The sequence below is a fragment of the Gorilla gorilla genome, chromosome 19 (assembly GCF_029281585.2).
Source record: "Gorilla gorilla gorilla isolate KB3781 chromosome 19, NHGRI_mGorGor1-v2.1_pri, whole genome shotgun sequence".
Taxonomy (NCBI): Eukaryota; Metazoa; Chordata; class Mammalia; order Primates; family Hominidae; genus Gorilla; species Gorilla gorilla.
In genome coordinates, this window is record NC_073243.2 from 35057855 (window position 1) to 35083354 (window position 25500).

General features: G+C 39.9%; 2 protein-coding genes across 6 annotated transcripts in view; one reads left to right on the forward strand and one right to left on the reverse strand.

Annotated features, from left to right (window-relative positions):
• IQGAP2 (IQ motif containing GTPase activating protein 2) overlaps positions 1-25500 on the reverse strand; it is a 307664-nt gene that overhangs the window by 81866 nt on the left and 200298 nt on the right. For 3 of the 5 annotated variants that reach the window (XM_019013491.4, XM_019013490.4, XM_055366992.2), the window contains 3 exons: positions 21329-21453; positions 16466-16629; positions 834-924 (listed from right to left, as the gene is read on the reverse strand). In XM_019013491.4, coding sequence (XP_018869036.3) covers positions 834-924; positions 16466-16629; positions 21329-21453 — 380 coding nt within the window. Of the gene's footprint in view, positions 1-833; positions 925-16465; positions 16630-18402; positions 18547-21328; positions 21454-25500 lie in introns of those variants that run through there. The other 2 variants (XM_019013493.4, XM_019013492.4) reach the window with 2 other exon arrangements.
• Positions 4898-13116, forward strand: F2RL2 (coagulation factor II thrombin receptor like 2). Its single transcript, XM_004058663.5, has 2 exons — positions 4898-5186; positions 9985-13116. The coding sequence occupies exons 1-2, from the start codon at positions 5123-5125 to the stop codon at positions 11043-11045; spliced, it is 1125 nt and encodes a 374-aa protein (XP_004058711.1). The 5' UTR covers positions 4898-5122; the 3' UTR covers positions 11046-13116.

Consider the following 25500-nt stretch of genomic DNA (forward strand, 5'->3'; position numbering starts at 1 on the left):
ATCACCTGACCTCCACAAACCCCTACACTGACTGGTGGACCACAGTTATGTTTTGGGTCTCTTCGAATTAGTGTCAGTTCAGAGCAAGTGTCCACTAACTCCCAAAAGTCTGATTATGTACTTTCTCCTAAGTACAGTCACCCTGGTAAAAGGCCATAGGTCCCCTTTGGGGGAGGGGTGGAAGAAAGACTAACAGTATAAATTTTTGGTAGTGTAGCTGAGTTTTTCCTCAAGGGGCCTGGCCTTCCCTTCATTTGAGGGGTTCTGGGTTTGTAAACTGGCCCCATTCTGGGAATTGATTGAGGGTCCATGACTATTTTTATGATTCAAGGTAGACTTCTGTTTGCTTGACCCAAAACTCATCCAGTTGTACAGATTTAAGTAAGAATTGAGTAGACTGCCAGTCTATTTCACTTCTAGTTGCACCATGATCAGCTAGCCAACTCCATAGGTCTCCTATTGGTTCTGTTTCTGTGGAAAACCCTGGTAACTATAAAGGCCATGGAAAGGAGAAAAAGGCATTTATTAAGTAGAAATGGTCTAGTTCTCTAAAAATCAAGAGAAAAAAAGGATTTTATTCAATTATACAATTTGAGAGCTTAAAAACTATTTTTTACCTTCTGGATTTTGTTCAGCAACATTGTTACATTTTGTTGGAGATAGAGTCAAATCACTGACAATAGGGCAACCAACTAATTTTGGTATAATTATGTGTCCAAGAACTAAAACTTGGTAAGAATCCAAATCTTTCAGAAATTAAAAATCGCATGACTTCAGGCACATAACCAAATCCAAAAAGGCAAGTTTCAAGAGCAAAGGAGGTGAGGGCTTACATTGTTTTGCTCTGTCCTCGTCCATGTTTGCCTCATCGACAGCTTGCTGTATCTCATCCAGCCAAAGCACTTTGGAAACACTCTCAGAGTCCTGGGGACAATGTCACAGAATAAAAAGAAAGAAGAGTGAATGATGAGGAAACAGAATTAATAACTGCTTTTGAGGAGCCATTTAATCATAATTCCCACAAATTCTTAATCAGCAACTATCCAGCTCTGCCATATACTGTACACACTCCTAATGAAGCAGACCGCAAACCCGACAACTTCCTCCTTCTTCCCCACCACTCTTTAGTCCAGGCCCCCATCATCTCCCAGCTGGACAGCTGCATCAGCCCCCTAGCAGCTTCTGCTGCATCTAAGCTTGCCCTCACCACAGTGGCTCTCTACAGAGGGCCCAGAGGATCCCTTCAAAATAGATAGCTCAGTGCACCACTCCTCTACTTAAAGCTTCCCCAAAGGCTTCCCCCGGCAGTGAGAAGGAAACACAGGGTGCCTTCTCAGGGATGGCGGGGCTCCAACGGCATGGCCCTGCCTACTGCCTCTCTGGCTGCACCTCACACCCGTTTACTTCCCCCTTCCTGTTCTAGACCTTCACACGAGTCTCTTTCAGACCACAATACTCTACCTCACTGTGTGGCTGTTGGCTTTTTCTTACCATTCAGGTCTCAACTCAAATGCTACCTACTCCAAAAAGTCTTCCCGGGCTACCCTAGTCAAACACTCTCTCCCTCAATCAATTGTTGTGGTTCCCAAACTAAGTGTCAAGGTGTCCCAGGGTACCATGGGATATTTTTAATTTGAGAGAAACACAGGGATCGTCGATATTTATCAGACACAGAGACAAAAATTAAAAACAAACAACAACATGGTGATTGTCCTCAAGGACCTAACAATGTAGTGTAAGAGACAGATGTGTCAAGACATATAGCCGGGCATGGTGGCTTACACCTGTAATCCCAGCACTTTGAGAGGCTGAGGGTGGTGGACCACTTGAGGTCAGGAGTTCGAGACCAGCCTGGCCAACATGGTGAAACCTCATCTCTACTAAAAATACAAAAATTAGCCAGGAGTGGTGGTGCATGCCTGTAGTCCCAGCTACTTGAGAGGAAGGCTGGAGGATTGCTTGAACCTGGTGGGTGGAGGTTGCAGTAAGCCAAGGTCAGGCCACTGAACTCCAGCCTTGGGACAGAGTGAGACTCTGTCTCACAAAAAAAAAAAAAAAAAAAAAAAAAAAAAAAAAAAAAAAAAAAAGAAAAAAAGAAAAAGAATTATAATACAATGTGATCAGGGCAATATATACTGCAGACACATGATCCAGACATAGGTGAGAAAGGGTTAACCTATGGTAAAGGTGTCGAGTTGCAGGGGGAGCAAAGACTAAGTAGTTAAAGATAGCTTTAGAAAGGAAGCAACAGCAGCAATGAAAATGTATTGCATTATTCCTATTATAGGTAAATATTCCTATTTAACTTTGGGTTGATTCTGATGGTCCTGCTACAAAAGCAGCCCTGACAGATATTAAGTGGAACTTCCAGGTAGCAATTGTGTTTTATAAAATCTTGTCTGAGATGGCAAGTAAATAATTATCAGCAGAGATATTTTCAGGAAACATGTGACATTTAACAAATGGGAACATTTTACCTATGTGTAGGAATAAGTGTCGTGTTCTAAATCCTAAGTCGAGACTGTGATGAATGAAAGGTAATGGATCTGGCACCGACTCCGTCATTTAAAACTTAAGATGGATGGGGGCAGGAAGGAGAGGAAATAGTCACTGGTTCCTCTGGCAGGCTTCTAACACTATTTTCCTCAGAGGTTAACGTGAGATAATGCATGTGGAAAGGGCTCTGAAAATGAGATAAACTATCTGTTATTTCATCCTGCAACATCTGGGCTAAAGGAGACCTCTGGGGAAGTGTTGGTGCCTGCTTCCACAATCACCTCTAGCTATGCGGCAGACTACAAGGGAAGCATCAGCAAGATTTTCCATTTCTTTCAAGAATGGATGGGGGAGGCTCAAACAGGAAGCCGGGTGGAAAGGGGAAGACTAGAGGAGAAAAAAAAGAGACAGGGAAGCAGGAGCTAATTTTTCTCTGTTTACAAGATCTAAGAGAACCCAACACTCCCCAGCTATAGCCTAAAAACTAAGCTCTATGTGTTCATTTATGTGTCTCAGTTCTTTTGAAGGGTATTTGCCTTCCTTCATAACTTATCACTGTAGAAGATACACCACACAGATTTCTACCCAGATGAGAAGGCAGTAACAATCTTACTTCAAAGCTTAAAGTATTAGTCTTATAGGCCAAACTGAAGAGAGAAATTACAAATCAGATGAATTTAAGTCGACGGTTTAAATTATGAAACATTGAACTAAAGATTACTAGAGTTAAATTGTAAAACCAGAAGTAAAAGCTGAATCTTATCAATGTAAAGTCTGCTTTTTCTTATTTATTTTATTTTTGAGATGGAGTGTTGCTCTGTCACCCAGGCTTGCTCACTGCAACCTCTGCCTCTCAGGGTCAAGCTATTCTCCTGCCTCAGCCTCCCAAGTAGCTGGGATAACAGGCGCCCGCCACCACGCTCAGCTAATTTTTGTATTTTTAGTAGAGATGGGGTTTCACCATGTTGGTCAGGCTGGTCTCAAACTCCTGACCTCAAGTGATCCCCCCACCTCAGCCTTACAAAGTGCTGGGATTACAGGCATGAGCCACTGTGCCCAGCCAAGTCTGCTTTTTCAGTTGTTCACCAGAAGACTGAAAATAATAGTATATTTATGGGACGGCCACACCTCCACTTCAGTTAAACAGCCAGGTTCAACGTAAGAGTTACAAATGAATTAAATGACCAGAAACTAGGCCATGTACAAATCAAGTCATAAATTCCTGAATTTAGATAACTCCCAGAAAAGTTCTAATGAAACAAAAAAACCTTTGTCAATATTTTATGTTTTATATTTCTGCAATATAATAACATTCTATCTCAGTTTGTATAACCATATATTATGTAGCTGAAGTATTAAACACTGACCTTTGTAAAAATCTTGGTCTAATGTAATTTAATCAAGATGTGAAAGGTTTCCGCAGATCAATTTCTTCCTAGCATATCCCTAGCCTTTAAGTCTCATGTGAAATTTGTATTTTCTGATTCTTGCTGCATTTTGTAAAGAGCAGGCTGTGGGATGGTCAGGCTTCAAGTTTAAGTTTTATTAACTACAGAAAAATCTGTTATAATGCATTTTTTTACTGTATATTAAGTCATACTCTACAGAATATAACAATTCATAAAAGCTTATATGTTGTACAACAATGTGAATGTATTTAACATTACTGAACTGTACACTTAATACTGGTTAAGATAGTAAATTTTATGTTACATATATTTTACCACTATTAAAAATATTTTATTGTAGACTTATTCACCAACACTCATGGAATAAAGGGAGTCCTCATTTTCATGATGTGCTATGATTTTAGTTTAACTGAACAGCGTTGTTTGGGAGGTTCCTCCAGTTATCTGACCCTAAGGGTTATTGAATGGCTCAAAACACATCAAGATAAGGCAAAAAAAAAAAAAAAAAAAAGCCTGAACAAACCCCATCCTCACCCGGCGAAGAAAAACCACCACCACTCAAAAGCCAGGTTCTGGCCAGGCACTGACGACAAACTGAAATCAATATTACATTGATGGAAAATTTTCAAAGTGATTCACCGCTCAATTTGAATTTCTTAAAAGTTTGTTTTCCATGATTAATTTATAATTATGTAAAGTGTTTAAGGATTAAGATTTGAAATAGCTGGGAAGATAAAGGAAAGGATAATTTATTAAGTAGAAATTACACTCTGGAACTGCATTTTTAAAATGGATAAGAAATGAAATGTGGGACAGATTCAAAACTTACTGCTGCTCAACATCTGTTTTTGGCTTAGTTCTGTAAAGGCCTGTGTAATTTCTGCCATTCTTTAAATGCAAATATACTAGGGGAGAATTACAGCACCTATTCAGAATAGATTGTTGGGGGTGGGTAAGAGTTAAATGCCTTTCTCCAGGGATAACGTAACACGTTCAGAGGCTTGGCCTGAGTCATGCTTACTGAAGCATCGAGTGGATTACATCCTTTCCCTGCGGAGGACCAGGGCAAGTTTCCTGCCTGCACGGCACAGGAGAGCAAACTTCTACAGACAGACCAAGGCTTCCATTTGCTGCTGACACATGGAACTGAGGTGAAATTGTGCTCCATGATTTTACAGATTTCATAACGTTTAAGAGACGGGACTCAGGTCATCAAAATGAAAGCCCTCATCTTTGCAGCTGCTGGCCTCCTGCTTCTGTTGCCCACTTTTTGTCAGAGTGGTAAGCAATTTTCTCAGGGGGTAGGATGGGGATGTGGGTTTCTGTTACCAATTAAGAGTCAACTGAACCTAGGTTTCTTTGCATCTCACACAAACTGTAAACCCCAAAGGCAGTTTGATCTTTATTATTAAAAGGTAGAATCATGGAAATGAACATCTATAGTTCATTCACTCTATTCAAACCTGGTCATAGACTAAGTGTTCCCTCCTGATGTTTAAAAATGTGTGGCGTATTCAAGATTTTAGATGTCTACAATTAAGTCAGGGAGCAATTTTGAAAGTCGTTTTTGTGTTTGTAAGAATTTCTCTTCTGGTTAAGCAAAGATGGCACTTTTTCAAGGGATTAAAATGTATATCCTGTGTTTAAACCTCTTGGTGAGACATAAATGGGAGAAACAAGAATACTGCCAGAAAGAGAAAGTCATCTGCTTTCAATAGCTGGCAATGCTAATAAGTCAGTATTTCCGAAATGAATGACCTTTTTTGACTTTCAGTGGGGAGTTCTCCCTACCCTCATATATGATTTTTTAATTTTAAAAGTAAGGTCTCCCAAATACTATTATTCAACTTTGAATGTACTTTCCACTTTACCCATCACAATGTTAGCCTGAAACCTCCTGCTTTTTCCAAAAATAACAAATTTGGGATAGGTCTGTACCTGTTACTCTTTGTTAGGTCACACACTCCAGTCAACATTGTTAGGAGTGGGAGAGGCAAAGACTGGACATAGCAAGGGAAACAAAAACAGAAATCAATGCTTTCTAAAGGAACATTGCTTAAATTCACATTTGGAATCCCTGAGCTGTTGCAGAGAGCTCTAAGAGAATCTGTGGTGATTCGCAGTAAGCACATGTGGGATTTATGAATATAATAAGTGCACGCTCTTTCTGGGAGTAGATGGGCCAATATGTTGAGAAGCAGAATTGTAAAAGAAGCAAGGTTTTCGGGGGTGGTTCCTTCAAGACGCTAGTAGGGTTTGATGGAGGTGAAAACGGGGGCCTCTGAAGGAAACGAAGAGGCAGTGAATTTGCTTTCTTCCATGGGGTGGGGGAGAAATGTGAAGGAAGAATGAAGCAAGCTTGTCCAACCTGCCTTATTTCGTTCTGGTTTTGTTTTGTTTTAGGCTTTTAGCAGCCTGAAGCCATGGTTTTTAGTTTCTGTCTCTAGAGATAAACGGAAAAGAGGGATGAGGAAGGGGCTTTACTGGCTCAACTAGAAAGAGAAACTATGAATCCATGACTGTATTCTCTCCCTTGGACACCCCTGAGAGGCCGGAGTTCATTCCCTTTGGATCAGTTCTTCAAGGCCTTTTCCCAGATAGAAAAACATTTCCGAAATATTATGCCCAATGGAAGCCTCTATAAAGAATTAAAATACAATAAAAAAAATTTAACAATGAGTACAGTTCATAAGGAAAACCAGGCTCTGAGGAATGAAAGACTTATTTAAGTGGACCCAGATCTGGCATTCTCACGGAAAATGGAATCAAATCAACTTTTCCACAAAACACAGGCACTGTTTGGCATGTCTGGAGGCATGATGTCTTGCTAAATCCCAGAAATTTTCTGAAAACGGACAAACACTTGGTTTTAACAACTTTTAAAAATCAGGCTAATAACTTGTATGGCATGCTCTTCAGGCACCATTCTCTAACTTTGTGCCTATCTTTAAAGGCACTTCTCTTTGGGTGATGTCAGATGCAAGAACTTTTCCAAAATGCAAAACTGAGCGGAAGGGTTTGTGTGTCACACAACACAGCTTCAAAGATCACCTCTACTTTGGGAGGCCGAGGCGGGCGGATCACGAGGTCAGGAGATCGAGACCAAGGTGAAACCCCGTCTCTACTAAAAATACAAAAAGTTAGCTGGGCGTAGTGGCGGGCGCCTGTAGTCCCAGCTACTCGGGAGGCTGAGGCAGGAGAATGGCGTGAACCCGGGAGGCGGAGCTTGCAGTGAGCCGAGATCGCGCCACTGCAGTCCAGCCTGGGTGACAGAGCGAGACTCCGTCTCAAAAAAAAAAAAAAAAAAAAAAAAAAAGATCACCTCTAAATACAGGCATAGAAGAATGCTGCCTCCCAAATTTTTCTTTCCTTTTCTTTAATCTACCTTTTCTTAAATGATACCTGATCACCTCCATACTCCTCAGTTACTAGGACACACCTCCTCTATTTTACACCGTGAATTCAGCTTGTGCAATCTCAGGTTTACGCGGAGGGTTTCCATTTCACCTGGGAGCTAACTGCTAGAGATTAAAGCAGGAAGAGAAACTGGCTCTGAATGAAACATAGGTTACTAAACACTAACTTCAAGTATTCAATATGGAGGAATTTTGAGGCCATGGGACAAGACGTAATGGCGGAGTACTGGCATTTTAAATCGATAAGAATGAGGTTTATATTTAGCATAGAAGTCTATCTTAAAGGTAACATTAGAAATCTGGGAGAATCTATTTTCTATACATGTGAAAGGGTTACAAAAAGTTATATAATAATAAATGTTCAGGTTTGAGCTTTAAGATTTTGTTTTTGAAATTGCAGGAATTAGGATTATTAACATCAACATGCCAAGTAACACCAAATATTGATAGCATATAGTTGATGTGTTTCTATCTTTTAAAGAATTCATTTCCAACTTCTTAGGTCCTCATACCGATTTCATCTTCTGATTTTTCCTCCTTTGTTTCCTCTTCCCTTAAAATCTGTCATTACCCCTAAAGTCCACCTTTGGATTCTTTCTTCTCATAACTGCCCCTAGGCCATCTCAACCACTCCCATTAAATTAAACGAGAGCCTCCATGCAGACTACAGTAAATCATGCCTCTAATTTGGGCTCCTGGAATTTTGGACCCACATCCAGTCTTCTAACCAGTTGCTGGACATTTTACACACTAATATTCCACCAGCAACTCATCCTCAGTCAGACTAAAAACAGATTGTAGCTTCTCCCCGATCCTGTCTCCTTGTCTCCCTCCAACTCAGTTAATGGCATCCTCTCCCTCCAAATCATCTAGAGTAGAAACCTGAGTCATTATTGCTTCCTGCCTCTGCCTCACAGCACCCCAAAGCCAATCAGACACCAAGTCCCTTTAAGCCGCCATCAGAGTCTCACGTGTTCGCCTCTGCCTTTCCATAACCACTGTTCTAGCTCAGTAACTCACTGAGCTATGAATGATGACAGTAGCCTCCAAATCAGGTCCCCTTGCCTGTAATTTCTTACCTTTTCAATCTGTTCTCTACACTATTACCTAAGTCATCTTAAAAACAAGTCAAAATAACGGCTATATTCATTTCCTACTGCTGCTATATCAAATCATTACAAACTGAGTGGCTTAAAACAACAGATTATATTTCTGGAGATCAGAGGTCTTAAAATCAAGGCTGTTGGTGGGGTTGTGTTCATTCTGGAGGCTCTAGGAGAGAATCAGCTATCTTGCTTTTTTCAGCTTCTAGAATCTGCCTGCATTCCTTGGGTTATGACCCTTTCTTCCATCTTCAAAGCCAGCAGCATAGCGTCTTCAAATCTCTGACTTTGACAACCCTCTTACCTTCCCCTTATATGGACTGTTATGATTATATTTGACCCACCCAGGCAATCCAGGAAAATCTCATTTTAAGATCCTTAACTGGCCGGGCATGGTGGCTCACGCCTGTAATCCCAGCACTTTGGGTGGCTGAGGCGGGCAGATCACGAGGTCAGGAGATCGAGACCATCCTGGCTAACACAGTGAAACCCCGTCTCTACTAAAAAAATACAAAAAATTAGCCAGGCCTGGTGGCGGGCGCTTGTAGTCCCAGCTACTGGGGAGGCTGAGGCAGGAGAATGGCGCGAACCCGGGAGGCGGAGGTTGCAGTGAGCTGAGATCGTGCCACTGCACTCCAGCCTGGGCGACAGAGTGAGACTCTGTCTCAAAAAAAAAAAAAAAAAAAAAGATCCTTAACTAAGTTAGATCTGCAAAATCCCTTTTGCTAGGTAAAGGAATATACTTGTAGGTTCCAGGAATTAGCAGGTAGAATCTTTGCGGGGGGCTACTATTCTGCCTAACACAATGGTCATTCCTCTGTTCAAAACTGTGTGTGCAATCCCATCATCTGTGAATAGACATATGATTTCTTAGGACAGTTTAGAGGCCCTTCAGGAATTTAGCTGTCACCCACTCTTTCAATTTCCTTTCTCAGCTGCACTTTATTAGCATAAGACAATGCATTTTTATGCATCTTCTCCATGAGTAGCGTTACTTACAGATAGAAATGGATTTTATTTAAAACTTTACACCACTGACACATAAATGTACAATAAAAATTTTCTAAATCAACTTATCTGGCATTCCCAGATCCCATGATAGCCCACACTATGCTTCTGTCCATTCACCACCAGCAGAATCTTACTCATTAAATTCCATCTTTTTAGGAACCTTGCTAGTCTTTGCTCAAGTTCATCTTCTTCTTGACATTTTGCTCAAACATCTGAATCTATTAAGTATTGTCTGAATGCCTGTATAGTTTGTAGTCAACATGCCTATAATGTTCTGATGGGCTATTTTTGTTTCTTCTAACAGTATTATAAACACTTTACATACAAGGACTGATCATTTAGTTTTTGTTTCTGCACAAGATAGTGTTGTTCTGGGGCATATGATATGTATTAAATACATGCTTGTTGAGTGCCTAATCTACAATAACTTTTTAAAATAAAAATGATCTTAAATTCTACAATCACAGAAATTATTTATAAATAATTAAACACACTGTTTTCTTTTCTCTTGAACTATAAATTCATGTTAATACTTTCTTTCCATTACAGGCATGGAAAATGATACAAACAACTTGGCAAAGCCAACCTTACCCGTTAAGACCTTTCGTGGAGCTCCCCCAAATTCTTTTGAAGAGTTCCCCTTTTCTGCCTTGGAAGGCTGGACAGGAGCCACGATTACTGTAAAAATTAAGTGCCCTGAAGAAAGTGCTTCACATCTCCATGTGAAAAATGCTACCATAGGGTACCTGACCAGCTCCTTAAGTACTAAACTGATACCTGCCATCTACCTCCTGGTGTTTGTAGTTGGTGTCCCGGCCAATGCTGTGACCCTGTGGATGCTTTTCTTCAGGACCAGATCCATCTGTACCACTGTATTCTACACCAACCTGGCCATTGCAGATTTTCTTTTTTGTGTTACATTGCCCTTTAAGATAGCTTATCATCTCAATGGGAACAACTGGGTATTTGGAGAGGTCCTGTGCCGGGCCACCACAGTCATCTTCTATGGCAACATGTACTGCTCCATTCTGCTCCTTGCCTGCATCAGCATCAACCGCTACCTGGCCATCGTCCATCCTTTCACCTACCGGGGCCTGCCCAAGCACACCTATGCCTTGGTAACATGTGGACTGGTGTGGGCAACAGTTTTCTTATATATGCTGCCATTTTTCATCCTGAAGCAGGAATATTATCTTGTTCAGCCAGACATCACCACCTGCCATGATGTTCACAACACTTGCGAGTCCTCATCTCCCTTCCAACTCTACTACTTCATCTCCTTGGCATTCTTTGGATTCTTAATTCCATTTGTGCTTATCATCTACTGCTACGCAGCCATCATCCGGACACTTAATGCATACGATCATAGATGGTTGTGGTATGTTAAGGCGAGTCTCCTCATCCTTGTGATTTTTACCATTTGCTTTGCTCCAAGCAATATTATTCTTATTATTCACCATGCTAACTACTACTACAACAACACTGATGGCTTATATTTTATATATCTCATAGCTTTGTGCCTGGGTAGCCTTAATAGTTGCTTAGATCCATTCCTTTATTTTCTCATGTCAAAAACCAGAAATCACTCCACTGCTTACCTTACAAAATAGTGAAATGATCTTAGAGAACAAGGACAGCCATCACAGAGAATGTCTGTTTTCACGAACAACATAAGCATAGTGCAAGGAGCTCCATTTCCGAGCTCCTAAGAAATATGCTTCAAAGGTCTAACATTACAAAAGCATTAGTAGTTTGTTTGTTTTTGAGACTGAGTCTCACTTTATCACCCAGACTGGCGTGCAGTGGCACTATCTTGGCTCATTGCAACCTCTGCCTCCCAGGTCAGCCTCCCAAGTAGCTGGGATTACACCACCATGCCCAGCTACTAAAAATACTTGTATTTTTAGTAGAGACGGGGTTTCACCATGTTGGCCAGGCTGGTCTTGAACTCCTGACCTCAAGTGATCTTCCGGCCTCAGCCTCCCAAAGTGCTGGGATTACAGGCGTGAGCCACTGAGCCAGCCAGCATTAGTAATTTTTAAAAACACTTTATCAGTATTTAAAAAATGTTAATGCAGGAGAAAAGATATCCCAACTCTATGGAAAATGACATTTCCATTTGCCTTATTGCTACTTCAAGCTCTTTAAATCACCATCTTCCCTATTTCTGTGAGTGGTATTGCCATCCTTGACATTTGACATCATTTTTTATTCTTTGGTCTCTTTTGACTCTCATGCTGGTGGCTGACTCATCAACTGATTCTATCTTTGTAGGGTCCCTCACCAGGGTCTTTTATCTAGTTTCACCTTTGCCTTCTTTTTTCCTTTTTTAAATAGAGACAGTGTCTCGCTTCGTCACCTGGCTGAAGTGCAGTGGCCTGATCATAGCTCACTTCAGCCTCCAACTCCTGGGCTCAAGCAATCCTGCTGTCTCAGCCTCCCAAGTAACTAAGACTACAGGCATGCACCACCATACCCAACTAATTTTATTTTTTATTTTTTGCAGAGATGGAGTCTCACTGTTGCCCAGGCTGGTCTTGAACTCCTGGTCTCGAGTGATCTTCCTATCTCAGCCTCCCAAAGTGCTGGGACTACAGGCATGAGCCACTACGCCCAGGCCACCTCTACCTTCTAACCATTCTCTCCACTGTCAGGCTACCCTCCACTTCACAAGTCCTGCCAGATTAATCTTCCTTAGATATCAGTTAGGATACATCACTAAAACGTTTCCACTAACTCCACTGTTTCTATAATAAATCATAAATCTTTAGCCTGGCATTCAAGGCTAACTTGCTAATCACACTTCCCATTAAACCTTGCTTATGATATAGGCACCAACCAAACCTCTTGCTCTGATATATCTCCACTCTGCCTCAGACTGAAAAGCTAGTCCTAACGTCTTTGCCTTAATTCTGTTCATTTTTTCAAGTCCTTGGGAAGGACCATTCTTCCCTGATTCTCAGGCTAGAAGTGTCACTTTTCTTATCTGTACTTCCAAAGCACTTTCGTATACTTTTTATTATGGCATTTATATATAGTTCATTTATATTTAAATTTTAATTCCATGAACAATCAAGTACCAAGTATAATGGAGAAGGTGCTCATCCTCTGCCTTCCTTGAGCTTCTGGGTGATGCCAGGCCCAAGTCTTTGCGGTGCCCAGCTCCATGCTTTGAATACTATGTGGCTGAATGAATTTTTAAAATCTCAAAGCAGTTAAACAGCAGGAAAGCCCATTAACTTCATACTGAAAAAGCAACATACTGTGATGATATGGGATGATATCATTTCAGGTTGGGCATACAAAAAAATAAGGAAGCTAAACTAAGACTATACTCACCAGGCCATTTAGAAGTTTTAAATAATGCCTCCACTATTTTTTTTCTTAGACATAGCTTTTAATGGGGAAATGGAATTTTGTTATTAATACCCATTATATTCCTGTAAGTAAATGACTATTTTTCCCTTAACTCAGTGATTAGACAGGAGGGAAGATATTAGTGATTAGACAGCAGGGAAGATATTAGTGGTAAAGAGTGAATGATAGTAGTGAATATAAATGGGGCTGAGGAAACTTTAAGCATAAAAGATTCCTGAGATGACTTTACAAGTCTGTATGAATCTGCCTTGACTGTATATTTCATACTGCCCAACAAAACAATAAAAAACAATTTTAAATGCATATTTTTAAATGTACACAGTTTTCTATTTCATTGGACTTAAGTAAAAAGCTTCCACATGAAGACCCTTTATAATATGTGTGTGGTTATGCAAAGAGCAAAACTCAGGTAAACACTAAAGGGAGAATGAAAAACAAACCTAAAGTAAGTTTCAAGAAGATAGAAACTTAAATGGAAGGAGCTGACTTCTGAAAATTAAGTCATCAATTACAACACAGTTTTACCTAAGGAAAAAATACAGCAATATTCGTTAAAAGCACAGAGTTTTTATGGTATATACAAGGAGAAAAACAGAACTTTTTGGTGGAGTATAACTCATATGTTCACAAGCAAAACCTTCAATTGTGAAATAGCACACACCACCCAGTGAATAGACATAGAAAAAGTGTTAAAGTCAACATGACCATTACTCAAGTCTCTTTCCAAGAGGCAAAAGGAATTTTGTAGCTACACAAGGTTATACTTGACATACTGCTAAAGAGGACCCAGAATTTTCACCAACTTCCATTACTGTCCTCCACCTTTGATAAAACTGGGCAGCCATTCTATGAAGATGTTACCCATTGTGACCTTTAATGGCTGTACCCTTTGGCACAGTTTTACTTTATACTGATAATACCAGCAATATAATTTTCTAATATTATTTTCCAAGGCCAGAACTTGGGAAGACAAGGCACAGAAATACCATCATAAACACACAACTGGAAACTTCTAGGAATCAAAATAGTAGAGGATGCTGAATGTGGTGGCTTGTGCCTACAATCCCAGCTACTTGAGAGGCTGAGGTGGGAGGATCACTTGAGCCCAGGAGTTTGAGACCAGCCTGGGCAACATAGCAAGATCCTGTCTCCAAAAAAAAAAAAAAAAGCAGAGGGGAAAAACAAAGACATTAAAGACATTGCCAAACAACAGAATTAGGATTTTTCCAAGAAAAAAGAACTGGCTGAGAAAAGAAAGTTTCAAAGTCAATGAACAGAGAAAGAAAACTGCTTAAAAACAGGAATTTAACCAAATATGATTCATTGCTTGGACCTGCAGTATTTTAAATCTGTTTAAATCTGTTAGTAATTGCCAGTATATTTCAAACCTCTAACTATAGTCTAACAGTGGTTTAACGCCTGAACTAGAACCCAGATCCCTAGGCTCCATATTAATGCTCTAATCACACCATGAAAGCTACTGTTTCCACACCTAGAAAGGATGCCTGACACAGAGCTGGCATGGTGTGGGCACTCAGAGGCTTCTTTCAAAGGACTCCTGTGGAGAAGGCCCACTCTCCTCCCCCTGGGATGTATGGACTCCAGGCTTATGTATGAGTCCTCACTCTCCCACTCACTGGCTGTACCTTGGCCAGGCATTCGCCCTGAGCCTCAGGCTCATTCACATCAGATGAGACAGCACCCATTCCACAGGTGGTATGAGGCTTAAATGAGAAAGACTGATGTGAGTGGGGGCGCTTGGCAAAGTGAGGAGGGTCAGGCAATGCCACTGCCATTCCTGTTGGAAGGCTGGCAGTGCAGAGGGCGCCACCATGGGGGATACATTTCTCCACCTTCAATGAGGCAGTGGAGTAGTGAGGACAGGATTTACATTGGTTTTTAAAAGTTTAGAAACAGTAATTATTTAATACATACACTCCTTAAAAAATTTAAAAATCCAAGCAGTACAAAAACGGAGTGAAAAATAAATCTCCCATCCATACTAGCCTTCCAGTTCACCTTCCAGAAGGTATCCTCCCTCCAGAAATATTTTAGACACGTGTAAGAGTGTGTGCGCCCCTCCCCCAACACATACACAAGCCTATCTATATTCCATCTATGTGCACATCACAGCATGATTTTTTTTTGCTTAACAACATTTAGGTTGTTTTTCATGTTTTGTGATTGCAAACAAAGCTGCAATAAACATCTTTTCCCATCTGCCTTAATACATAATTATAACGTTTCCGAATCAGACAGACCTGAGCTGCAGGTAGTCTCAGGACTAATTACCTTTTAGATAGCTTGATTTTGTTTTATTTTATTTTATTTATTTATTTTCGAGACAGAGCCTTGCTCTGTCACCCAGGTGGGGGTGCAATGGTGCGATCTCAGCTCGCTGCAACCTCTACCTCCTCGGTTCAAGAGATTCTTGTCCCTCAACCTCCCAAGTAGCTGGGATTATAGGTGTGAGCCACCACACCTGGATAATTTTTTATTTTTTATTTTTATCTTTTAGCAGAGATGGGGTTTCACCATGTTTGCCAGGCTGGTCTTGAACTCCTGGCCTCAAGTGATCCACCTGCCTTGGCCTCCCAAAATGCTGGGATTACAGGTGTGAGCTACTGTGCCCGGTCACATTTTAGATAGCTTTCAACAAGTTACTTAATCTTGGTTTCATTATGTGTAAGACGGCAATAATGATGGCAAAATGGTTCAGAAGGCTGTTATGAATTGTTGTGATGATTAAATGAGATGATACACATGAATATCTAATATCATGCCTGACAAATAGTAGGTTCTCAATAAATGTTTGCATTAACCAAGGATGTTTTTCCTGTTTCGAATGAGGCAGTTCCTAGGTTCTAAAGACCTAGACAGAGGAGATGACCGCCCTTTCAGTTGGGTTTGCACCTGAAGACATGGCAGCCATAAGTAGCTAGGTCCCAGGTGGCATCACTCCCACTCTTAGGTGACAGATCATATCAGCCTCATCACTCAGCCCATTGGCCTTATCACAGAGGCCAGTCTTTGTGGGGCTCCTTATAATAGCGGTGCAAGCTCTGTACTCAGAAAAAGCCACTAGTCTTCGAGAGGACAGCTTCTGCTCTACCTCCACACCAACTTCTCTTAGGATTCTAGTCCCCGACAATCTCAAACATCCATGAATCAATCTGTGTATCTCTCATTTTGACACTTTGCACACCCTTATCTTTACTATTACTTAACTGTTCCATGTGACAATGTCCACTGCCTCAATCAGTTTCTAAGCATTTTGAAGATAAGGTCAGAGAACATTCAAATGGTATTATGTGTTCCTCTGTATCCCCATCTTCTCTACCAGAAGCTATGGACTGACTTGTGCACATAGTATCTACTAAGGAAATAGTCAATGAATTGAACTCTGAACAAGAACTCACCTACAACCGAGTTTTTAGTCAAAGAATTAAAGCAATAAATAGCTCTAGAGCTGGTTTCCCCCAATGCTTGTTACCAGGAAAATAACAGCTCTATTATTTCCATTCTGATTCATGGGTAATTGTTGGGACAAGAAGCTCATGAGATTTAACATAAATGGGTCAAATCCTCCTCCTTCCCTCCCTCTGCCACCCAGCCTGTAAAATTTAAAAGAAACAGATATACTAAAACTTACTCCGAGTTTCTGTGATTTAGCATGGTATAAAACATCCTGGTAGTGCTGGGCATGGGCTGGGTCCACATCACTAATATTCGCAGTAGGTAGGAGCAAAGTTTCTAAAGTCCTCAAAGGATTCCCTTCATCAATAGCTTCATTGATGTACCCTACAGCTACAACTCCTAGAAAATGAAGAAGCAGTTTTCCTTTTAAGTCACAGTACATTATAACTTCTCTAGTATCACCGATTGCAAAAGGCTAATTAACTAGTACAGCAAGGCTATAGGATGCAAGATGCAAGCACAAAACCAATTATGTGTCTATACACTCATAATAAGCAATCTGAAAATAAAATTAAGAACACATTCGATTCATAACAGAGTGCAACTACAAATGCATTATAATTATAAATATTTAGACATAATTTAATGAAAGAAACATAAGACATGTACACTGAAAACTATACAACACCATGGGAAAAAACTTAAAGAAATGAAAAGATAGCCAATGTTCATGAATTGGAAGATTTAATATGTTAAGATGGAAATACTTCTTAAATTGATCTACAGATTCAATGCAAATTCTATCAAGGTCCCAGCTGCTGGTTTTTTTTTTTTTTTTTTTTTTTGAGAGATTCTTGCTCTGTCCCCCAGGCTGGAGTGCAGTGGCATGATCTTGGCTCACTGCCACCTCTGCCTCCTGTGTTCAAGTGATTCTTGTGCCTCAGCCTCCTGAGTAGCTCTCTACATTCTGACCAACACTTGTTATTTTCTTTTTTATTACAGCCATCCTAGTGGGTGTGAAGTGGTATCACACTGTGGTTTGGATTTGTATTTTTCTAGTGACTAATGATTTTGAGCATCTTTTCATGTGTTTATTTTCCCTTTGTACATCATCTTTAAAGAAATGAAATGTCTATTCAAGTCCCAGCTACTTGGGAGGCTGAGGCAGGAGAATCGCTTGAATCCAGGAGGCAGAGGTTGCAGTGAGTGAAGATTGCACCACTGCACTCTAGCCTGGGTGACAGAGTAAGACTCTGTTCCCCCCACCAAAAAAAAAAAAAAAATATATATATATATATATAGAGAGAGAGAGAGAGAGAGAGAGAGAGAGAGAGAGAGAAAGAGAGAACAAGACTGACTATAGGGTTCACAAATGAAAAGCACAGAAGTCGAACTATGAAACCTGAAAAGCTTTTTACAATTCTAATGAAACGGATCTATCTGGAGGTTACTTCTCAATACCCTATTATTAAAAAATAAACTATCATCCATTCATAAAAAAATGCGTTTAGATAGACACGCACACACAGACACACACACACACACACATATATATATATATATATATATAAAACACACATATACACACACTGCCAAGGAGCTTTTGCTTCCTAGGTTAGTACTGATGGATCAGAACTGTTAAAGAAACTAGATATTAAAGAACAATAAGCTTAGAATATAAGCATTTTTAAGGTCAAACTTCATATTTCTCATTTTTTCCATTAAATTTTGTCTAAAATGATCACCCGTCACTTCACAACTGTGATATGCCATGAAATAGAATGAGTACTTCTCATTTTTAAAAAAAGTATCTCCAGCTTGACATTCAAGTAAAGGTAAAATATTTAGCTAAATATTTCTTGAATAGATGAGCCCATAACCACCACTTCGTTAAGAATGAAAAGATTTACCTGTAAGAAGAATGAAACCATCCAAAACTCCTAGAAATCATTCCAGACTATAATACTTAAATATGTTTGAAGAAAAAGCAGAAGTATTTCTCTAATGTGCAGGTTATATTATCTGTAAACATTGAGAGAACTCTGGAAAGTCTAAGTATTATCTATATACAAGGTACTGTCGTTTTACCCTATAGGATTTATAAACTGGAGTGCATGGAATATTTAGTGCCATTCTCTGGTCACCCCCCCTTGGGTAAGCTGTTCTAAATACCTTTAAAACACCCCATCCAAAAATGGTCTTAACAGAACCAAGGCCGATCACCTGGAAGTGAGTGCATTTCAGCTGACTTGATTGAAATCACCTGCTAAAGTTGTTGTCCGCTGCGTTTCTAAGAATACAAGCTGCTGAGGTCATAGTGAATGACATCATAGGAGCTGAAAGATTACCCAGAAGCCCTCTGGGAACATGTGCATCACTTCCTCTGTTTATAAATAAAAGGGAAATCCTATTTGAACAAAGATTGCTGAGCTTCACTCAGCCCATGGTCCACTTCTTTACATCAACACATGTTACTATAACATTCTAGTCCACAAGAGAGTGGGCGTTCTTTTAGAGTTCATGTATTTGAGGCAGCAGATGAGGTAACCTACACAGAATTGTACCTACCAAATTTAAAGAGCAAAAACTTAAAGAAGAAAACTTCCTGATGTAGGCTATAAGGTTAAAATAATGCTCCTTTATGGTTCTACTGGGAAAAGTAAACTTTTCAGTAAGAAATCAACAGAGCCTGAGGAAATGCATTCAGCAGCTAGCTTCTCCATTAAATTCACCTTCTATATTTCTCATTTTCCATAAGCTGCTTACCTCACCCACATCACAACTCAGATATGGAATTAGATCTCAGAGCATGTGGCAAGAATAAGGTGGGGAGGCAAGAGTAATGCACCTTCAAAACGTCCATGAAAAATTCTCAGCTCCTCAGATGACTTAATTACTATACTGAGCAATTCCTGCCTGGTTACAATGGTGTATTTTAGAAATTTTAGATTTTGAAGAATTGCCTAAACATGATATCAAACTCAATACTTCAGGAACTCATTCTGACAAAAGAAAAAAATAAAACCAAGACGCAGATAAATTAAATACTCTGTATTAAAAGTTCCCAAATTCCAGAAAGGAAATATTAGTGTCTGAAATACCTTTTCTGGTTATGGTATATGTCCTTTATGACAAGATATTTAACAGAAGTGTTATAGTGGCTGTGTGAAATGTCCTAGGGAGAATAACTTAGTAGTGCTGTTACCTTGATAGATAAAAGCCACAGCAATCAAATGAGATTTTTGCTTAAAAATAATATCTACTTACAAAAGACTATTTTCTAAGTTATGCAAATGTTACTTGCTTTTTTTCCCCCAGTAATCAAATAAAGCAAAGGCTGTACTTGATAGCCAAGAACAAAACTGGCATTTTCCCCCTTTTAATCAATGTCAACTCTACAATCTTTCAGCACTAAGAACTAACATACCTTCATTTGTGTAAGCAGCACATACAGAAATAACCAAAGCAGAACTGAAGCATGGGTGTTGCCAAGAATTGGGGGAAAAGTTAGAAAGCAAAGATGGGACGTGAGTCTTTGTTTTGCCTACCAAAAGAAAGGAGTCCTACTTCTTGGGTTCCAGTTGCCGCAGCAACCAAACCACTGCTAAAGGAGATTCAGAGCATTAAGACGGAGGTTGTGGAGGAGGGCAGAAGCCTGGGGGACTGAGCTCTGTAGCAGGACACTAGGAGCAGTGGTGGTCCCCCAACCCCCACCTGATGATGTTGAACATCTGCTCAAATTAGAGCTTGCACCTTGACTAACGTCTGGCAAGAACCATAAACTCCCAAGCCAAGTATCAGAAAAGAGCTAAGTGGGGTGTGAGCAAGCCGTCTCACTGCAGAGACTTTAAATGCTTCACTGAAAGGAAATGCAGAGGCAACAGGAAGCTGTGCCGCCTCGAAAGAAATTTAGATTTGTGCACAACTTGAAAAGGACAAAATGAAAGTGTCCAGGGATCAGTGTAACAGTGGTACATCCATGGTACCTTATATAGGGTAGCACACCTGGATCCTGTTTTATAGTAGGGGCTTAAAGTGAGAATATGTTTAAAAAACAAGAACCAAAACTGTCCTTGACTTTTGGCCCAGCACTCACAGGAAACAGCAAAGAAAAAGAAGAAAACTTTGCAAATGCAGTTAATTAACAAAGTCATATGTTTTATTTCAAGAGTGATCTTAGTATTCCTAAGTTAAATACAGCATTAGAAGACCAGACCTAAGACCTTACCCAAACACACTAGAATAAAACATAATAAACTGTGCGAGAAGTATCTGCCCACTCTGTCCGCGAGCTTGGAGCAAATGAGTTAGAAAAGTCAAAGCTGCAAGGTGGAGGAGAGATCAATGATTTTAGCAACACTCACCCACTGTTGCTGACAAGTCAAAAGCTCATAAGCCACAGAAGATGGTGTTGCTTTGTTTTCATGGTGGAAAACACAGCTTGAAGCTTGAATTTGGTAATGCATACTACAGAAAAGCAGTGAATGTATGGACTGCAGAAGCTACATAGCTCCTCATTCTTCACTCTATTTTCATAAGCAAGATGCAAATGATAAAGCAGCAAGCTGACATTCAAGAAAGCATGTTTCAGGGCATATCTTCTTGAGGTTGGTATGCTTTCATGCTGGCAGCTCATAATTTCTAGAAACACAGCAAATCACCATGATTTGTGATCATTAAGCAACAGTTAGATTGTGTTCCAATTCCTCCATTTGTGGGGCAGAAAAATCGTGTCATATTTCAGAAAAAAAGATGCCCAAATAAAAGGTCAAAATAAAATTGGGTGCTTAAAAATATGAGTTATTTAGCTGTCTCTGTATTTAGCTGTCTCTGAAGTACAAATAACCAGAAAAATCAGGCCTTTTACTTGTGTATTTTATTCTATTATGAATTCTTGTGTAGGCTTTGTAATGTTTATAACATATTGGTACAGTGGTATAGGCATAAAATCTACCTATAAATAAAGGTATGCATATTAGCGGAGTTTGCTCTCACAAAGTTCCTTGAGCAAAAACTTAAAGCCCTAACCTAGAAAACTAAGTTGTCCAGATACCTTCTTCTCCCACTATGCTAGAGAAGGAAAGTGTCTTATACTTACGGTCATTTTCTTCTTGAATTTGAGCATTAACCATATCAATACAATTCTGAATTTCATTCCAGCTTAAGTTATCTTGCCCTTGGGATAAAACTTCTAGTTTAACAGAGAGTAGTGTGTTTGCATAACTGTGGAAGAGAAAATAATCATGATGTTAATCAGAGACATTCATTCTTTGTTCATGTTATGTTTCTCAACTATGACACATGGTCAAACGTAGTTGTTATGAGGTTAGACAAAGAGTAGAAAGGCAAATAAAATTGTCTTGTGTAGCTCTGTCAACATATACCAGGCTTACTTGTACTAATGGTGTTTTCTTAAAGTATTTTTATGAACAAATTCTGTTTAATGAAAGCTCTTCAAAATCGAAACTTGTACCTAACTCAAGCAAAACTGGAAACTTTCAAGTCTGTGAAATTACTTTTCCCTAGTTACTAATTTTCCTCCCCTTTGTATGTCTTGGTTCTTCTCAGTCTTCAGATGATTGTTACAGGGCAAAATTCAGAGTTACTATGGTTCTCAATCTTTCTATCATCAAGGGTCCTTTTCATTATTTCTCTTGTTCCTTCCAAAATCTAAGTTTTAAAAGACCTTTTCTACTACAACCCTAATATAGAGCCACTTTGAGGCCTAATATGACACTGAGCAATCAGATAACATGCAAATGCAGTTCCAGAAACCTTGCTGAGTAGCACAATCTTTACCGTATGTTGTCCTGAAGAGGTGGCACATGAGTTAAACCAGGATATACTGAAATTCCTTTTCACCTGCCCATTTCTCCAAAGGCTCCTAGCCAATACTCAAAAATCTCTCTTAGGCCTGGCGTGGTGGCTCACACCTGTAATCCCAGCAATTTGGGAGGCTGAGTGAGAGGATCGCTTGAGCCCAGGAGTTAAAGACCAGCTTGGGCAACACAGGGAGACTCTGTCTCCATAAAAAAATAAAATTAAAATTAAAAATGGCCCTCTCACCCACCGTTTATGACCAATGACCCTTCTCACTGTGCATAGCCCTCTGGAAGATACAGTTTAGTCAACCACTCCAATTACTTTTTTTCTGCCTGGGGAAATTTCAGGGAAAAACTTACTCATACTGATATATTAAGAAACTTTTACTTCTCAATTATCAATTTTCCCACTTTCCAATTTTCACAGAACCAATGTTACAACCATAGGCTAACATGAACTATTCCAGCCAAAAGTAATAAAACTAGATAGTTTAGTGTGCTTTTATGTCTTTGTACCAGGGCAATGAACAACAATCTTCTGTGTACATAATGAGTCACTCTGCAGTTTGAATTCTGAATAGTCCCTAGGGATCTAGTAATTGCAGAGGTTAAAAGAAGAAACATTATATGAAGTCTAAAACTGTTTTCTTGGTTGTGACAAACTTTTTCAAAATTCTGCATGCTTCAAGGTGACATGCAGTATCTTCCATAGAGAGTAGCTTGAGAGAAAAACATTCAAAAATAGGAAATGGTGGTAACAATTTATTTTCTGTAGCTGAATGAGGCCTCGCCAAGTGCAGATGTGAAATACACTAGTAATGTATAATAAATAATACTGACCACAATAACGATTTGGATAAGCAGTAACTTGCACTGGTTAGTGTCCCTCACAGATGGAGACCATTCCAAAAGCGCAAAGTCCTTACGGGCATCCCATACACTTAACGTCTAAATGCTGACCCAACAGGAGTGAAATGAGAAAGTTAAAAATAAACACAGAAAGAAATACAACTACCCATCATTTCTTTAGAAATGAACAAAAACAAGCTATAAAGGAAAAGATTTTAAAAGTAACACCATTTGACCCAGTAATCCCATTACTGGGTATATACTCAAGGGATTATAAATCATTCTACTATAAAGGCACATGTACCTGTATGTTTATTGCGGCACTGTTCACAATAGCAAAGACTTGGAACCAACCCAAATGTCCATCAATGATAGACTGGATAAAGAAAATGTGGCACATATACACCATGGAATACTATGCAGCCATAAAAAAGGATGAGTTCATGTCCTTTGCAGGGACATGGATGAAGCTGGAAACCATCATTCTCAGCAAACTAACAGGAACAGAAACCAAACAACACATGTTCCCACTCATAAGTAGGAGTTGAACAATGAGAACATGTGGTCACAGGGAGGGGAACAACAACATACACTGAGGCATGTCAGGGGGTGGGGGACTAGGGGAGGGATAGCATTAGGAGAAATATCTAATGTAGATGGTGGGTTGATGGGTGCAGCAAACCACCATGGCACGTGTATACCTATGTAACAAACCTGCATGTTCTGCACATGTATCCCAGAACTTAAAGTATAATAATAAAAAACAAATTTTTAAAAAAGTAACACAAGAGAGCTCCACAGGCTTTTCCAATTGAGTATTTCTCTCCAGTACTGAAGATACCAACTTTGGGAAATATTCCATAGTTTACCCAAACAGGTCAATGTCCTCTCCTCTCACTCCTCTCAGTTCTCTTCACCTCATCTATGGACAGACTAGTAAGGAGTCTACTAATCTAAGAGACCTGGGAAGCTCTGAGAAGATCAGTAATCCAATTTAGTTCAGCAGATGTTTGTGAGCACTTACTACATGTAAAACATGGCAGGCACTACAGGAATATTAGGAGGAAAAAGGTGCAGCCTTTATGCTTTCAGACCAGTGGGTAAGATGACAAAAATTCCAAAAAGGTATAAAAGCAGAGCACAGGAAGGGCCGTTAAAGAGTCTATAAGAGTAGATATAATGGGGTTCAAAGCAAGAAGTGGAAGGAAACCCTTATTGGTGGAGCACCCTCCCTGGGACAGGCACTGAACCAAACACTAAATCCTCAAAACAGTTCTGCAAATGCAGAGTGGGGCTTTTGTTTCTTTTGTTTTTGTGCTTTATAGACGAAGGAAAAAGGCTTAGTTAGGGAGGGTCAAACTCAGATATTTTTGGTTCCAAGGCATATGCTCCTTTAACCACATCATGCTACCTCCCAGGAGAGATAACATCAGATGCTGGGGTGGGGAGAAGCACGGATATACCTCACAGAACATAATGTATGGTAGGCAGGGCTCAGAAGCTCCAATACTGTGTTTAGCTGAGCTGGGTAAAGGCACCAAGTTCCTGATGGTGAGAGGACCACGCATAGGAACGCAGAGACCAGAAAGTACACTTGGACTTGGCTAAAGCGCAAAATACGAGTAGGGATGGAGCTGGAGGTAAGGTCAGAGCAACATGCTTAGAATGAGAAGTCTGTTCTTAATTCGGATGTGAACAAGGAACAATCAAACAGAATTATGAATAGGGTTACATTTTAGAACAGTTAATATGGGAACAGTGTATGCCCAAGGCTAATGTTAACCCATACAATACTTTTGTGAGAATTAGACAAAATAATCTCTCTGGGCAAACACAGCCCCAAGAGTAGAAGCCACGGTGAATAGGGAGAGACTTTGCATGAATTTGTCAAGGTAGCCATGCACAGCACACTTGTGCTATGAAGAACCTGCATTCTATGGGGAGATGCCCTGGACAGAGCCGTGTTTCTCAAACTTGATAATCTGCAAAACTGGGATTCCAAGATCCCAAGTTAAGATGCTGACTTTGGAAGTAAAATGCCAAGGCTGTAGAAGATCATTTGGGGCCAATACAAGTGTCAATACAAGAACCCAAGTGGGCCCTTAAATCCCATGTCAGTACTGGGTCTTCCAGATCCAGAATGTATTTAAATTAAAAAAAAAAATTCAAAACACATTTTAAAAGTTCTTCACACAGAACACTCGAACTGTGAGGCTCCATCTGTAGGTCCCAGCTGGAAACTACAGGTATAAATATGGTTTTCAAATAGAATGGGACCACTTCTTTAAGGGTATTTGTAAATGAAGAAGCAGGCATTTTTGATCATCAGAATGGGTGAGTCAGGGGCTAGTGTCATGTGGAGGACAGTTGCCAGGGATGCTAAATATGTGGAATAGTCTTGACTGTTATCTCACCAAGATGCCCCATTAGCCTGTAAGCTTCATAAGGGATTGACCGGGTCTGTCTTCTACTCTAGCACTGAGAAAGTATGGCAAAGCCTGGTTAGGTAGGAATGATTAATGAACGGGGAGAGAAAAGAAGTAGGATGACCAATTTAGGGGTTACTACAGAAGCAAAAGTGAGAAGTCTAAGTGAGGGT

Coding starts and splice junctions, on each gene's coding strand:
- F2RL2 (XM_004058663.5), top strand. CDS start 5,123: ATGAAAGCCCTCATCTTTGCAGCTGCTGGCCTCCTGCTTCTGTTGCCC. Junction 5,187..9,984: donor GCCCACTTTTTGTCAGAGTG/GTAAGCAATTTT, acceptor TTTCCATTACAG/GCATGGAAAATGATACAAAC.